Source organism: Malania oleifera, chromosome 11 (assembly GCF_029873635.1).
Source record: "Malania oleifera isolate guangnan ecotype guangnan chromosome 11, ASM2987363v1, whole genome shotgun sequence".
Classification (NCBI taxonomy): Eukaryota; Viridiplantae; Streptophyta; class Magnoliopsida; order Santalales; family Ximeniaceae; genus Malania; species Malania oleifera.
The window spans coordinates 42,300,234-42,314,150 of NC_080427.1; the positions used below are offsets into that span (position 1 = coordinate 42,300,234).

At 38.4% G+C, this 13,917-nt stretch overlaps 1 protein-coding gene across 1 annotated transcript in view; it reads left to right on the top strand.

The window, feature by feature from the left end:
* The window catches only part of LOC131167849 (rRNA biogenesis protein RRP5), a 72,849-nt gene that overhangs the window by 52,984 nt on the left and 5,948 nt on the right, over window positions 1-13,917 (top strand). The window contains exons 24-30 of the mRNA XM_058126853.1: window positions 6,402-6,485; window positions 6,587-6,687; window positions 7,001-7,154; window positions 7,312-7,386; window positions 7,519-7,669; window positions 8,717-9,368; window positions 12,638-12,698. Coding sequence (XP_057982836.1) covers window positions 6,402-6,485; window positions 6,587-6,687; window positions 7,001-7,154; window positions 7,312-7,386; window positions 7,519-7,669; window positions 8,717-9,368; window positions 12,638-12,698 — 1,278 coding nt within the window. The remainder of the gene's footprint in view (window positions 1-6,401; window positions 6,486-6,586; window positions 6,688-7,000; window positions 7,155-7,311; window positions 7,387-7,518; window positions 7,670-8,716; window positions 9,369-12,637; window positions 12,699-13,917) is intronic.

Here is a 13,917-nt window from a genome sequence, read left to right on the forward strand (position 1 = left end):
TAGATGTATAACATTAAATGGTATTCCAGCATCATACATCCACTTAGCAAAGTCTCCCATTGCCTTTTTTCTTAGTTCTTTCTTGCACGCCTCATTTATTGATGTTTGCTTCATCTTCCCTTTTTTCTTAGCTTGAACCGCTTTCTTTGGATCAGGAGGGAAAACAAGTCTACAGGTCCCTTCTGTTTTGGTTTCTTCAAGTTGGATTGGTATGATCTTTTACTTCCATCACCAGTAAGCACTCTCTTGCCACGAGTGTCAATTCCTTGAACTTCATCTTCTTCATCTTCACCATAATGATCTATATCATCAAAGTCGGTCAATAGCTCATTTTCCTCCTTTTCCATATCTTTCTTCAACACATACTCTTTAATCTCCTCACGTACATGAGCAGGGCACTTAGAGCATTCTTTCACATTTCGAAATCCTCCGACAATGTGTTGTTTGGCCCGAAATATTCCTCCCCTCGTGACTTTACCACAAAAATTGCAAGTCAAATTATTTCTTTTTTTTTGATCATCCAAATGTGCATACTTCCATATAGGATCTTTTTTTGTTGAGGCCTCACATCTTGAACGAGAATCCATTTAAGATCATAGACTTGGTATCCTAATTGAAAAAACATTGTATCATATATTTCTGGCAAATTTGGCAATAACTCATTTTGTATTAGTAGCTAATAGCCTAATCGAGGCAATAACCCATTTAAAATTTAAGACTTATATAATGCATTTCCAAAAAAATTAAAAAACAGTAGCTAAATTTTCAATAAAAAGAATAAATATTATGTATTAGTTATAATTTATAAACTTACTTTAATTAAACTAAATATTTAATTAGTAATTACATATAAAGAAGAAGAAGAAGAAGAAAAAGAGTGGCTAAATTTCAATAAAAAGAATAAATATTATGTATTAGTTATAATTTATAAATTACATTAATTAAAATAAATATTACAAATTAAAAAACAGTAGCTAAATTTCAGTAAAAAGAATAAATATTTACGAAGGTTCGTAGGCTCAAAGACTAGCTCGCTGCTGGTTCGAAATGTTGAAGACGACGTGACGAACTCACGTTGTGTTCAAAAGGAGGCAGATGAACTCACGGCTGGTTCAAAGGCAGGCAGGCGAACTCGTGAGGACTCTTGTTGGTTCGAAACGAAGTCGCGAAAGGTCGTGCTTCTTCAAAATGTTGAAGATGAACTCACGATCTTGGTTCAAAGCTCGAAGACAAAGTCGCGAAGGCTTTTGGCTGGTTCGAAGGCTCGCAGACGAGCTCACGCTGCTAGTTCGAAGGATTGCAAAGGCTTTTGCTGGTTTGAATATGCAAGACGAACTCACGGAAGGGTTCGAAGGGCCGAAAGGGGCTAAGGCTCTGTTCGTTCGAGTCGAATGAGGGCTACGGGTTTGGCTGTGGCTATTTCTCTCCTTTAAATGACTAAAATTCACAAGGCGCGACTCACTATGTGTGTCGCCCCGCTGTGCCTCGTCTTGCCTAGCGTCGCCTCTTGTAGGTCGCCTCACCCCACCTGGTTTGAGGCGCAAGCCTCTTCGCCTCACTACGCCTTGCGCCTAGGCACGCTTTTAACTACCATGGATCAACATACGCCAAAAACTCAGTGAAAGTACTAAAAACCTCAGATTTAGAGTGAAGAAAGTAGACCCTAGTAAATTTGCCATGATCATCAATGAAAGTCACATAGTATTTAAATTTTTCATGTGAACTAACCGGGGAAGGTCCGCAAACATCACTATGGATAACGTCAAAGCACTGACAAGCTCTACTGGCATGCTAAGGAAGGGGAAGAGTTTTGCTTTTACCAAGTTTGCAAGAAGCACACTCAAGAGATAAAGAAGAACATTCCTTATTACCAAGTAAACTAGAGTTCAATACATGAGATAAGATCTGAGTATTGGGATGGCCTATACGACGATGCCACACCATACTAAGAACTGAATCATTATTACAAGCAAAAGACTTAATAGAAGAAACCGGAGAAAGTGCTGGAACAAGCAAAAGTAGTGGAAACAAGTGCTCCACTTTAGGTCCCTTCACGATCGGCTTCCTGTTACTTGGTCTTGCACAACACAACCATCGTCAGAAAAATTAATAGCACAATTGTTATCAACTAATTGACCAACAGAAATAAGATTTGTGGAAAGATAAGGAGCAAGAAACACATCAGTGAACTTAGAAGAGGCATCTCCGACAACAGCTATTGGCAAAGAGCTGCCATTCGTAGTCTGAATAGCAGATTGACTAGCGCAGGGCCGAACATGACATAGAGTAGTGGGATTATTCGTCATGTGATTAGAGGCACCTGAGTTCACGTACCAGAGGTTAGTAGAATTGTTACCTGGGAGCCCCATTGCTGATAATGCCGAAATTAGCATCTATTGCACCATTATGGTGTGCAGTAATATGCTGCAGGAGGTGTAGGAATAGAGGATACACCTGAAGAAGAGCCAAGGGCCGCAAAAGTTATTGTTGGGGGGGGGGGGGGAGGGTACAATAACAGAAGTTTGAAATGCCTGGGCCTGACGATTCTGAGGGCAGATACGACAATCTTTGATAATGTGACCCTTCTTGCTATAAGAGCAGTATTTTTTGGAACAATTAGCAGCGATATGCCCAAATTCTTTGCACCAAAAACACTGCAAGGTGCTAGAATGTGTTGGCGGTCCTCTTCGTTAAGTAGCATAAGCCACAGGGATGGACCCTGAACTACCATGAGATTGTGCCAAAGTAACTTGCGTACTAGGCCGTTGTTCTTCACGAAGTAATTCAACAGAGAAAAGCGAATAGATTCATACTCAGGATGGAGTTTCATAAGAAACTGATCACGACGACTAGTCTCGCGAAGACGTTGAATAAGGGAAAGAGAGGCATTAGAAATATCCGCGGTAACTAGATCAGAATATTCATTCCAAAGAGTTAGAAATGCCGAATAATAGTCTTGGATGGAATGATTGTCATGTTGAAACATGGCTATCGCATGCTCTAACTAAAAAATTTGGGCATCGTTATCTTGATGATATACTGTTTTTAGGTAAGTCCACATGGATTGAGCGGTGCATAAGGCCGCATGTTGGGGACAATATGTGGCTCAACTGAGCCAAGAAGCCAAGACATAATCCGAGCATCAAGCACAGCCCATGAAGGACAAGTCGCTAAATCCTTGGATTTATCAGGATTGGGTGCACAATCCATGCCATCAATATGACCCCAAGGCCCAAAGATATTTTCCCTTGAGGAAAAGTTCAAATTGAAAAGCCCACGTAAAATAATTGTTGCCCGTAAACTTGGCGCACACAGGTGCGGAGTCCATGCTAAATAAAGGAGAAAATCGAGAAGCCCAAAAAAAACAGACTCTGCCGAAAGAAAAATACTACCAGAAAATCGAGAAGCCCAAAAATAAATCAACGCAGGTACAAAGAAAACCAAGATCAACCTGCCTGCACTAAAAATAAATTGTGAACCAAGAAACCTGCTGTGCCGAGAATCACAAGGACAGAGAAGCACCAGAAACAGCAACAGAAAGCTGTTCCAATCGACCTGCCTGCACTAAAAATAAATTGCGAACCTGGAAACCTGCTGTGCCAAGAATCACGAGGACAGAGAAGCACCAGAACAGCAACATAAAGCTGTTCTGACAGCCACTCAGTCACAGAAATACCGAAAAACAGAGAACCAAAAAATTCCAGAAGAGAATAGACCCACGACAGCCACAGAAATGAGACACCTCCGAAACCGAGAAGACAAAAAATTCTAGGGAAAAAAATATTAGCAGTCGGCTGGCTCTGATACCATGTCAAAGCATTGTTTGAATGGCCGAATGGTTTGGCCTTGAGTTCTGTATATTATGTACAGACTCTACAAGAATGCTATACATGGAAAGCAAGTAAGTTCCAGCATGATTCTAGCCTTATACATGTAAACTATAATCTGTCAAGCCCTATACATGCAAACTATAATCTGTCAAAAATATATGCTAACTGTGCAGAATAATGAATGGAGAAATAAGGAAATAATTGTGGGCTGAAATTAGGAAAGAAGTGTGGACAGCAAGGCTGAAAGAAGTGTGGACAGCAAGGCTTTTGCTGTTTTCTGTTCCGTTGACACTAACGAGGGTGCAATCCAAGTACAAATACAGAATTTGAAAGGAGAAAGATTCAATAAAATCAATGACAGCTTGGGTATTGATAAAAGGCTTCTCATCACCATTGAATGCTCTTCTATTTCTTCCCCTCTAAATGAGCAAAAATTAGTCTGGGGGTCAGCCATACAAGTTTCTTGCTTATTTTATCTCTTCGAATGCTATTCCAATAGCTCAGCCGTTATTGAGTTAAACTGCTAGCCATTTGAACCCCAGCATAGCTGCTGTGCAGTCCCAAAGAATCCTGGTCCATCAGCAGCTGATAAAAATAGTGGCCGATCAATGTAATGCCCCTTCAGATGGGCTTTTAGTCCTTTGAGCTTTAACGTCACCACATAGCTGGCAAATCTCTTCATCCTCATGTCCTGCCACCCTTGTTTTACAAGGTCTTTTTAATTACACAACTTTCAACCACATGTTTTGTCAAAACTAAGCTTGAGATCTGCTCATCAAAGTAGTCTCCCCTGGCTCGTACACTATATGCCCTATCAAACATCCCTCCAGTGGTTGGCAAAGAACCACAGCCAGGTCACTGTTCCCTCTTCTGGACTTGGCAGCAAACGTGATCTCTTGGGGGGATGATTGCATGGCAATCTCATTCCATCATTCTTCTCTTGGTTGATGTCTGGCACAAAAACATCAGCGAAGGAACCACTGCCAGCATCAGAGGACCCATTCTGTCAACCTCACAGTTGGTCAGTGGATCATCCTTGGAGCATCCTCCAGAGTCTGGAAAATCCTCCATATGTGAAATCACTACGACTTGCCCTCATAATGGGCCTCCCTATTCAAGTGTTTTGAAGGCTTCCTTATCAATAGGGCTCCTAAAAACGAGAGAGCCCCTGTCCAAACTTGTCCGTGGTCCATCATCTGCCCCACACCCCTTTTTCCCATCCAGGCAATAGTTTTTTGAAAACTTGACGAATAGGCTTCCCTTATAAACTGTATTCAAGGTCCAGCCTTTCAATAACCAACTTACAGGCCTGCTAGTAACTGAGTGGGGCTGCAAAAGTAGGACTTCCTATTTTAGAGGTCCATCTCCCTTCAATTTGAATATGAAAGATCCAGTGCCATCCAGATGGCTTCCACTCCCCCAACCCTATGCACTGCTTCCACATACAGATTTTGTGCCCCTTCCATCTTAGAGGGTACCTTCTAGAACTCCAGGGCTTTTTGGTCACCTTTCTTACAGCCTTTTGGTTGAATGGTTGATTCTGGTGAAAACTTATGTAAAAATCTGCAGCTGCACCTCTGGCAGCTTCCTTCCACCTCCAAAACTGCTGTATCATCTTCAGTCCTTGGGTATTATTCTCTAAGGTCTCCAAGGAAATCCCTCAGTGTGGGAGAACCTTCCTCTTGACTCTCACTATGGCACAAAAAAAGTCACACAGAGCTTTGAAAGTGACTGAAAGTCCACCATCCTTTCTCCAGATACCCTTCTGGGAAAATATTTGCCATCCGTGCTCCCAAACTTATCTCCAAAAAAGAACCAGCATTATTCCATGGATATTGGTCGTCAGTTAGAGCATCAGGATTTGATCCCCTCATCGCAGCCTTCTGAGCCATGGAAATTGTTCTTTCTCAAACCAAAACTCCATCCAATCCTTGAGCCAGTGGTCCAGCTACTTTCTGCCTTTCCCAGATACACTGATACCCTTCATTATGGTCACTGGCCCTGGTTTATCAAAGGAAAAAAATTTGCCTTATTGACTTGGGCATGTTGTTTACCTGCTTCCTGCCTTGCCAAGGAATTTTGCTTTATTGACTTGGGCATCTCAAATTTGGGGGGAATGCCTCCCACTTTGGAGACCAAGTTTCAACAGTTGGTGCTGATCCTACAAGCTTCTAGCAAGCACACCTTGATATGTTTTTTTGTTAATTTTTACGGTAATTTTCTTTATTTCTTTGATATATAATTTTTATGAGGATAATGTCATTAGGATACTATTATTTAGCACTATTTTTTTTTTTTAGTTTATTTAGGATTCTAAAATTACTTCTTCTTGCCTTCTGAATTGTAAGCCTATGAAAGACTTCTATGTATTAATGGCAAAGTGCATATGAAAAAAATACAGTCGTTGAGGATTAATATACCCAAACATGTATGCACACAACACACTCGCACCTCTCATATCTTTGTGTGCGTAATTTCTCTTGGAAATTTTATTTCTACCATTTTGAATTTTATCCTATGGCTTAATTATCTCCTCCTTTACTACCTTATTTACACCATTCTAAATTGCAGAAACGCAAAAGGGAAGTCAACAAGGACTTGGAGGCACAACAGACTGTAAATGCGATAGTGGAGATTGTGAAAGAGAATTACTTGGCAAGTGTACATTCTTCTTGTTTGATCTTGCAGTGTGTAGTCTGGGAAATCTTGGCAGTTCTCAATATGTGTTTCTTCTAATTGTTTTTTTTTGAAAACAGGTTCTTTCACTCCCAGAGCATAACCAAATGATTGGATATGCAGCAGTGAGTGATTATAACACCCAAAAGTTTCCTCAAAAGCAATTCCTGATTGGACAAAGGTAAAGTGACTTCATATTGAATGATTATTTTTATGTTGTATTTTCGTAATGTTTTTTTTTTTTTTGCATGGCATGTGATCTTGTTAATTGGTTGATTGGATTATGTTCCCCATTTATTGGAATTTGTTTATTAATGACCTTTTAATTGCTCGGCATTTGTTTATAGATTGGTCTTCCTTCTTAATCTGTTAGCTCTGTCACAATGGACAATAGTTTGTGGTTATGGTGGTGGTTAAATTGGATTTATCTATATGTGCATATTTATTTAGTTGCTACTTGTGTGTTCTTTTCTAACTTTTAATGTTTTGTTCAGTGTCATTGCAACCGTTATTTCTCTTCCAAGCCCTTTGACTGGTGGGAGGTTGCTTTTGCTACTTAAATCTATTAGCGAGTCTACTGATACTTCCAGTTCAAAAAGAGCCAAAAAGAAGTTGAGCTACAATGTGGGATCTCTGATTCAAGCAGAGGTAGATAATTTATAATGCATTTTGTGATTATTCTCTTGGTATTTTGTTCTTAAACAAACTGCATTGTTTAGTGAAAATTGTTCTCTTGTTTTGCTTTATTTTTGGTTGTTGAAAAATGTTTATACTATGTTATTTATTTATTTTTATTTCTTTCCAGATCACTGAGAAAAAGCCTTTTGAGCTAGGACTGAAATTTGGAATTGGGTTTCATGGAAGGGTTCATATAACAGAGGTGAACACTCTCTTAGTGATTTGTTCTGGCCTAATTTATTAGGCATATGTGATTATCTGTTGCAGATGTTTGTTGCCTTTGTTTCCTAAACGTTTTTTTTTAATATTCATGTGTAACTTGTTTCATTGGCAGGTGTGTGATGATAACACAGTTGAAGATCCCCTTAGTGTCTTCAGAATTGGGCAAACAGTGACTGCAAGGATTGTTGCCAAAACTAATCAAATAGAAAATAATAGAAAAAGATATGGGTGGGAATTGTCTATGAAACCTACAATACTTGCAGGTAATTTCCTAGGTTTATCTATATTGAACCTTTGACACGCTGGTTTAGTAGCTTATTCGGAGATTCTTATAGAACTGCATGCTTTATTTCTAAGTGTTGAGGCTGGCTACAAAGTCATATCTTTCTTTCCCCTATTCTCATGTCCTTGAATCTCGATGTGTTACACTAGTTTGCATGTTTCATAGCTCAATAGTCTATTATTTCCAGTTTTTGTTTCTCCTTGCTATGCATGCATTATAATAAATTACTCTAGCTATGCATGTTCCGTGGACATGTGTCTATTTATGTCTGGAAGCATGCTTAGCCTTGATCTATCATTCTATTGCACAATGCTCCACTAAGTGAGATTTTAAAATCTCAAGGCCTCAGTCTTCCCTCCTGCTTTATAATTGCTGTGCTGCTGGATGCTTGTCTCAGGCATGTGTTTGATGCAATAATCACTGAATTGCATGGTAGACCTATCACCATTTGCATCGAGTTTCTCTAGTGTTTCAATTTACCTCTCCCTGCTGTGTATAAGATCCCTGGGAAAGATCTCAAACCTTTGCTTTTATTGATGGAGCCCAGGACATGTCATGGATGATTCCATTTTTCCACATCTTTAACATTTTTTTTTTATCTATCGGTCTTGTGCTCCTTCACCCTCTTTTACACTGCCTCCTTACTTCATCTGGTTATGTTTTGCTAATATTTACTCAAGTGGCTGGGGCTGTACTCAAGTGGCTGGGGCTGATGCCAAGTATGTCAACCTTCCAACCCTTGGCCTGCGGTTAAAGTGCCAACAAGGACATTCTCTTTTGATTGTTTCAAACAATGGATTAATTCTTGCATGTTGACCAGTTGTATGCGTCGGCTATATTTCTCGTACTTTATTGACTAGAACTGTTCTTCCTTGCTCTATTCGAATATATTTAGAGTTCTTTTTGTGGCAGTGTTTGTCCTTTTACTTTATCATGCAGTAATGTGGATCTAAAATTCAAATGCTGTTGACCAGTGCTTTGCTTTTTTATTTAACTTTGGGAGATCTGAATTGTGAATTCCATTCAGGTTCTGATGAATTTGGGGATAATCTTATGGGTGAAGATTTTGATTTCTCTACTGGGCAACGTGTGACTGGTTATGTGTATAAAGTGGACAGTGAATGGGTGTGGCTAACAGTATCTCGATATGTTAAAGCTCAGCTTTTTATTCTTGACAGTGCTTGTGAACCTAGTGAACTTAAAGAATTCCAGAAGCGCTTCAATGTTGGGAAAGTTGTTTCTGGCTATGTTTTGTGTTCCAACAAGGCTAAAAGGCTGTTACAGATAATTTTACGTCCATTGTTTGTGGCCTCTAATGGAACACTTGCAGGAAAAATTCATAGTAGTGATGATTCATGCAGTGATAATTCCAAGGAGAATATAGTGACCCATATAAATGAAGGAGATGTTGTGGGTGGTAGAATTTCCAAAATTCTTCCTGGTGTTGGTGGATTGCTTGTGCAAATTGGTCCTCACCTGTATGGTAAGATACATTTTACTGAACTAACAGACTTATGGGTGTCTGAGCCACTGTCCGGATATTATGAAGGACAGTTTGTCAAATGCCATGTTTTAGAAATCAACCATACAGTGAAGGGTACTGTTCACATCGACTTGTCATTGCGCTCATCTTTAAATGGCATTCACAGTTCAAAATCTATTGAAGCAAATGGCAACATGTAAGTTTTTCTAATTTGAGTTTCATGAACTCTCTTCCTGACGTGAAATAAGTTTGACCTGATCTATATTTATAGGCATTTCATGTGTAAAAATAAAAAAGCATGGTTAAGCTGTTATCATTGCTTACCTTTTCTACGACTATTAAATTAGGAACATTTGTCACTTGCTAGCATTTGAATGTCACAAACTTGTTTTGGTTTCCTATTCCTTCTTACTTGAGACCAGCATGTGGCAAAAATACTATGGGCATGGAAGTTATTGTGTGTCTCATGGTGGTAGTCCTATGGTCTTATTCTGTTGAAGATTCAATTTTTAGGATTTCTAATACTTTACGCAGTCGTTCTTTATATGATATGTATTTTAAGATGCTATGTATAATAAGGTTCAAGACTTCTTTAATCCTATGATTCATATTTTATTCTATTCAGTTTATAATCCTAATTGAGGATATCTAAATTAAGAATCTTTTGATTAGTTTATTATTTTATGTTTTTTTCCCTTCACAATTAATAAGGAGAAGAATTCATTTGTATATGTTGAGGATATACAGCATTACACCCATATTCCCACTTATGCTTTGTAGGTTTGTAGCTTATTGAAGTAGATCTCTTCTAAAAAAATTTACAATCTAACTTTATTTTTTCAATCAGGCTTCCTGCTTGGTATTATATTATTATTTTGATTGCAAAAAAAAAAAAAGAAAAAAGAAAAAAAGAAATAGAAGAGAGAATTACAATCTAAGGGAGGATAAGAAATCCTCAGGGCAGGAAAAAAGTAAAAGAGAACAAGCGGAAAAAGCCTAAAAGGGAAAAAAAAAAAAATTAGCAATTTCTAATTAACTAACCTCCACGGGAGTAGGTATTAACCATTATATTGATAATCAAAGCCAATTCTACACACAATCCCTACTCAAATATTGCTATTCTCCAAATCTTTGAGCAGGGAAGGAGGCCCTTAAGAAATATTCCCCAAGTGCATCTGGATAATTGGAAACATAATCCATCTTTTCATGAATCTCATCCAATAAAAGGCCATTATCATAAGCAAACTCACTATTATCAATATCCTCTTCCAAAATATCCCTCCATTTTTTCTTTTCCTTCTGAAGCTGACTTCCTCGTTAATCTAAGTCAGGCGTGGAACACTTCTGAGATTCCTCGACATAAAAATTTCCAACTTCATATTTCTTAAAATTTTCCTCCCCACATATTTGAGTTCATTCTATTGTTAGCAAGCAAATTTTCCTTCCTTTCCCATCTTCTTCACTGATCGACGCTTATACACCTTTATATCCACATCTGTCTTAGTTCTTCATTATTACTTTTCCCAGAAGTACCCATCACCATATGAGCACGAACCATTTCCAAAACTTGCATCATTTTGGTCTCCATCTGAATGCATATCTTGCTCTGCCTGAGAATTTCCCCCTCATTACATCGAACTGAAAGCTGGCTTGATAAACCATCATGAACATCTCTGCTCCTTATCCTTAGGCCTTCGAATATTACAGTAAGAATATTTTTGGGCCTCTTAGTTACTTGGAACACCAGACAAAGAAACCCCTTGACCCATATCTAAAAGCCGATGGTTCCATGGGCTAATTCACCTGGCTTCTGGGCACTGTTAGCAACTTTTAGATCATGTGCATGTTGAATCGGTTGGCCCAACCGTGAATAAAAGGGACCCTTGTTTCTCTCCAATGAATGCTCCGGCTCTGGGCATATGGACCTGTTCGAGTGACTGGCCCAGCTTTTATTAAAATGAAATTCCTCCTTTTTCAAGTAGATGCTTCGAGTTCAACACGGTCATCAAACACCCAGGCCTAATCTTCTCCACCTCCCTTGAGAAACCCTAGTGCCTCAACCAATGTGGCAACTGCTTCCGTAGCCCTATCTAATGACTACTTCTATCATCATCTCCAAATTAGAGGTCTTGATTTCCAGCACTGAAGATTCCTTCAGTTGCAAATCACCACCACACTGAGTGTAGATCTGATCCTTTCCTACCACCACACCCTGGCCTGCCTGAACATTTTGTGAGTATCCTTCACCTTGACCCATCTTCTCTACTGCTATCACTTGGCTCCATGATTGGTGATCTGGCTTCCTTCCTCCATCTTTTCCTCCAATCTTCTCGTTGTCTTTGCCTTTAGAATCAAGATGGGTACCTCGATCTACCTCGCAAAACCCATTTCACAAATCTTTGCCACACACCACCTTTCGTGCCACCTGGTATGAACGCAGAAAATCTCTTCCCTTTCAATCCATTCCCTAACTCCAGAAACTTCAATACCTTTGTTGGTTGAAAAGACATCCAATACCGCATATTACCAATTTGAATGTTTTGGAAACCCCTTCCAAACCGAATGAAAATGGACAAACCATTCAAATACCATTTAGCTGTTGCTCCAGGAAATCTCACCCACTCATCTAGTAATTGATTTTGTTGAAGAATGAACAAAATAAGGACTCTTGCTCACTTTGTCCAATCTCAGATCAAAGGTTTCCCCTTCAATATGGATCAAATGATTGTGCATATCTTCTGTCATCTTCTAGCGATTCCATGGTTCAGTCCTTCATGAGAGAAGAAAGGAGGTTTCACAAGAAAGTGAGAGCATATCCCATCAACAACTCCCACTCTCTAGTCTGTAGTATATCATTAGTGCAGAAAGGATGGGCTTGTGGCCTTTTGGCTTGTCTACTATCTCTTCTTTATTCCATTTAGGAGATGTGCACGTGTTGATAGGTTGTGAGCATATTTTTACCTATATAAATTTTTTTATTATTTCTAAGCATAGGAATACAGTCCATAGAATTACCAGTTCAAGGTGTAGGAAAATAATCCATAATGTGATCAATGCTGTCATCAGAATCTTTAATATTCGAATTAGTCCATGTTCACTACAACTCCCAGGTGAAGCTCTCACAGAAGCATGTGTAATAGAAATTTGGTTAATGTTCACTAAATTCTTAATTGCCTTTTTATGTTTCTAGAATATCAAGGAACACCTGTTTGATTCTTTCTAGTAGTTTATATAGCTTCATTGTTATCCTAAACTAATCTCTGCTGAGCATAATTCAGTTTTGATGTAGCTAATCTTATTAATTCTTTATCCAATGTGCACTTTCCTGGTTAGTTGTTTCAATATCTTAATATGTGGAGTTACCAGAGCTCCTATTTCTGGTTTTTTAGTGATCATTCAGCTTCCCCACTTTTCATTGGTTTTCTCTGTGTGTGATATATATACTAAACATATCTATACTAACAGGCTTTCTACTGGAAAACGTGTGGACAAGGTGGAGGATCTTCATTCTAATATGGTTGTGCAGGTATTAGATGGTTTGATGATATTTTCTCAGTTTCTTCTTTTTGTTTGCTTCTACCGTTACAGAAGTCACAATAATTACAGCTCAATTAAAACATGACAGGTTAAATTTGTGCATGTTAAGAGTCATCTTTATAATTTAATAATCTCATGAATATCTTTCTCTTTGGGTTTATTTGGGGCTGTATTTTTTGTAATGCATTGTTTGCCCCATTTTTTTGGCATCTTTCTTTGTGAAGATGACAATCATATTCTTTTTGACTTTTTTATTTTGCTTTGGTGGCTCTTTCATTCTTTTCAAATTATTTCAAGTGGATTTATTTTAAGAGAGCCTACATTATTTGAGTGATCGATTGTATTCCTCTTATTTCCTCCCAATCCTCGTGTACAGTTGCTATTAATTAACAACTTGCTAGAGCTAAGGGAGGTGACAACATACATTACTCGAGTTTGACATACGAAATTACAAAGGATCAACACCCTCGATAGTCAAATTGGTTATGGGATGGTACTGGCCAAGAGTATACACAAGGGCCAACACAAGTATAAGTCTTAACCTCCAGGATGAGAGTGATGCACAATTTCATTCTCCTCGAGAAAGCCAAGAGCCAGCCCCTGAGCTCTCATCAGGGTGCTCACTTAGTACCCAAGAGAATATTAGGGGAAGATACTTGCTTCCCCAAAAGTAATCTCTTCATTGCATTTTTATTCACTACAAGTAACCATTCGTCTAATGATTATACATCACAACTTGAGAATGCTACCATGATAATTGTCCGTATCACAACATCATAGTGACATCCAGAATGTGTCCTATGACATCTCCATAATCGAATCCGTGTTAACCAAAATTCCTTCTACAGTTGCAAATGAAGCCATTTGACATGTGTCATAGTTACAAGTATGTAGCACCATCATGGTTTCATATAGTGACTGCGACCGTTACATAATGCTGTCACATAACGGTTTTTTCGGTTCCCAATATTGTTATCACTAAATTATTGGGAAGAAAATTCAGTCGTAATGATCATTACAGAGCCCTGCTGATATGTGACTGCTGCTATGGTCATTATGCAGCCATTGCACAAAAAGAATTTATTTTTTGAATTTTTTTTCTGTATTTTTCAACTTCAAAATTTTTCCTTTCTGCTTTTTTTTTTTTTTATTTTAAAATTTTTGAATTGGTGGTACTTTATTATTTACTAATAAATTTTATAAATTTA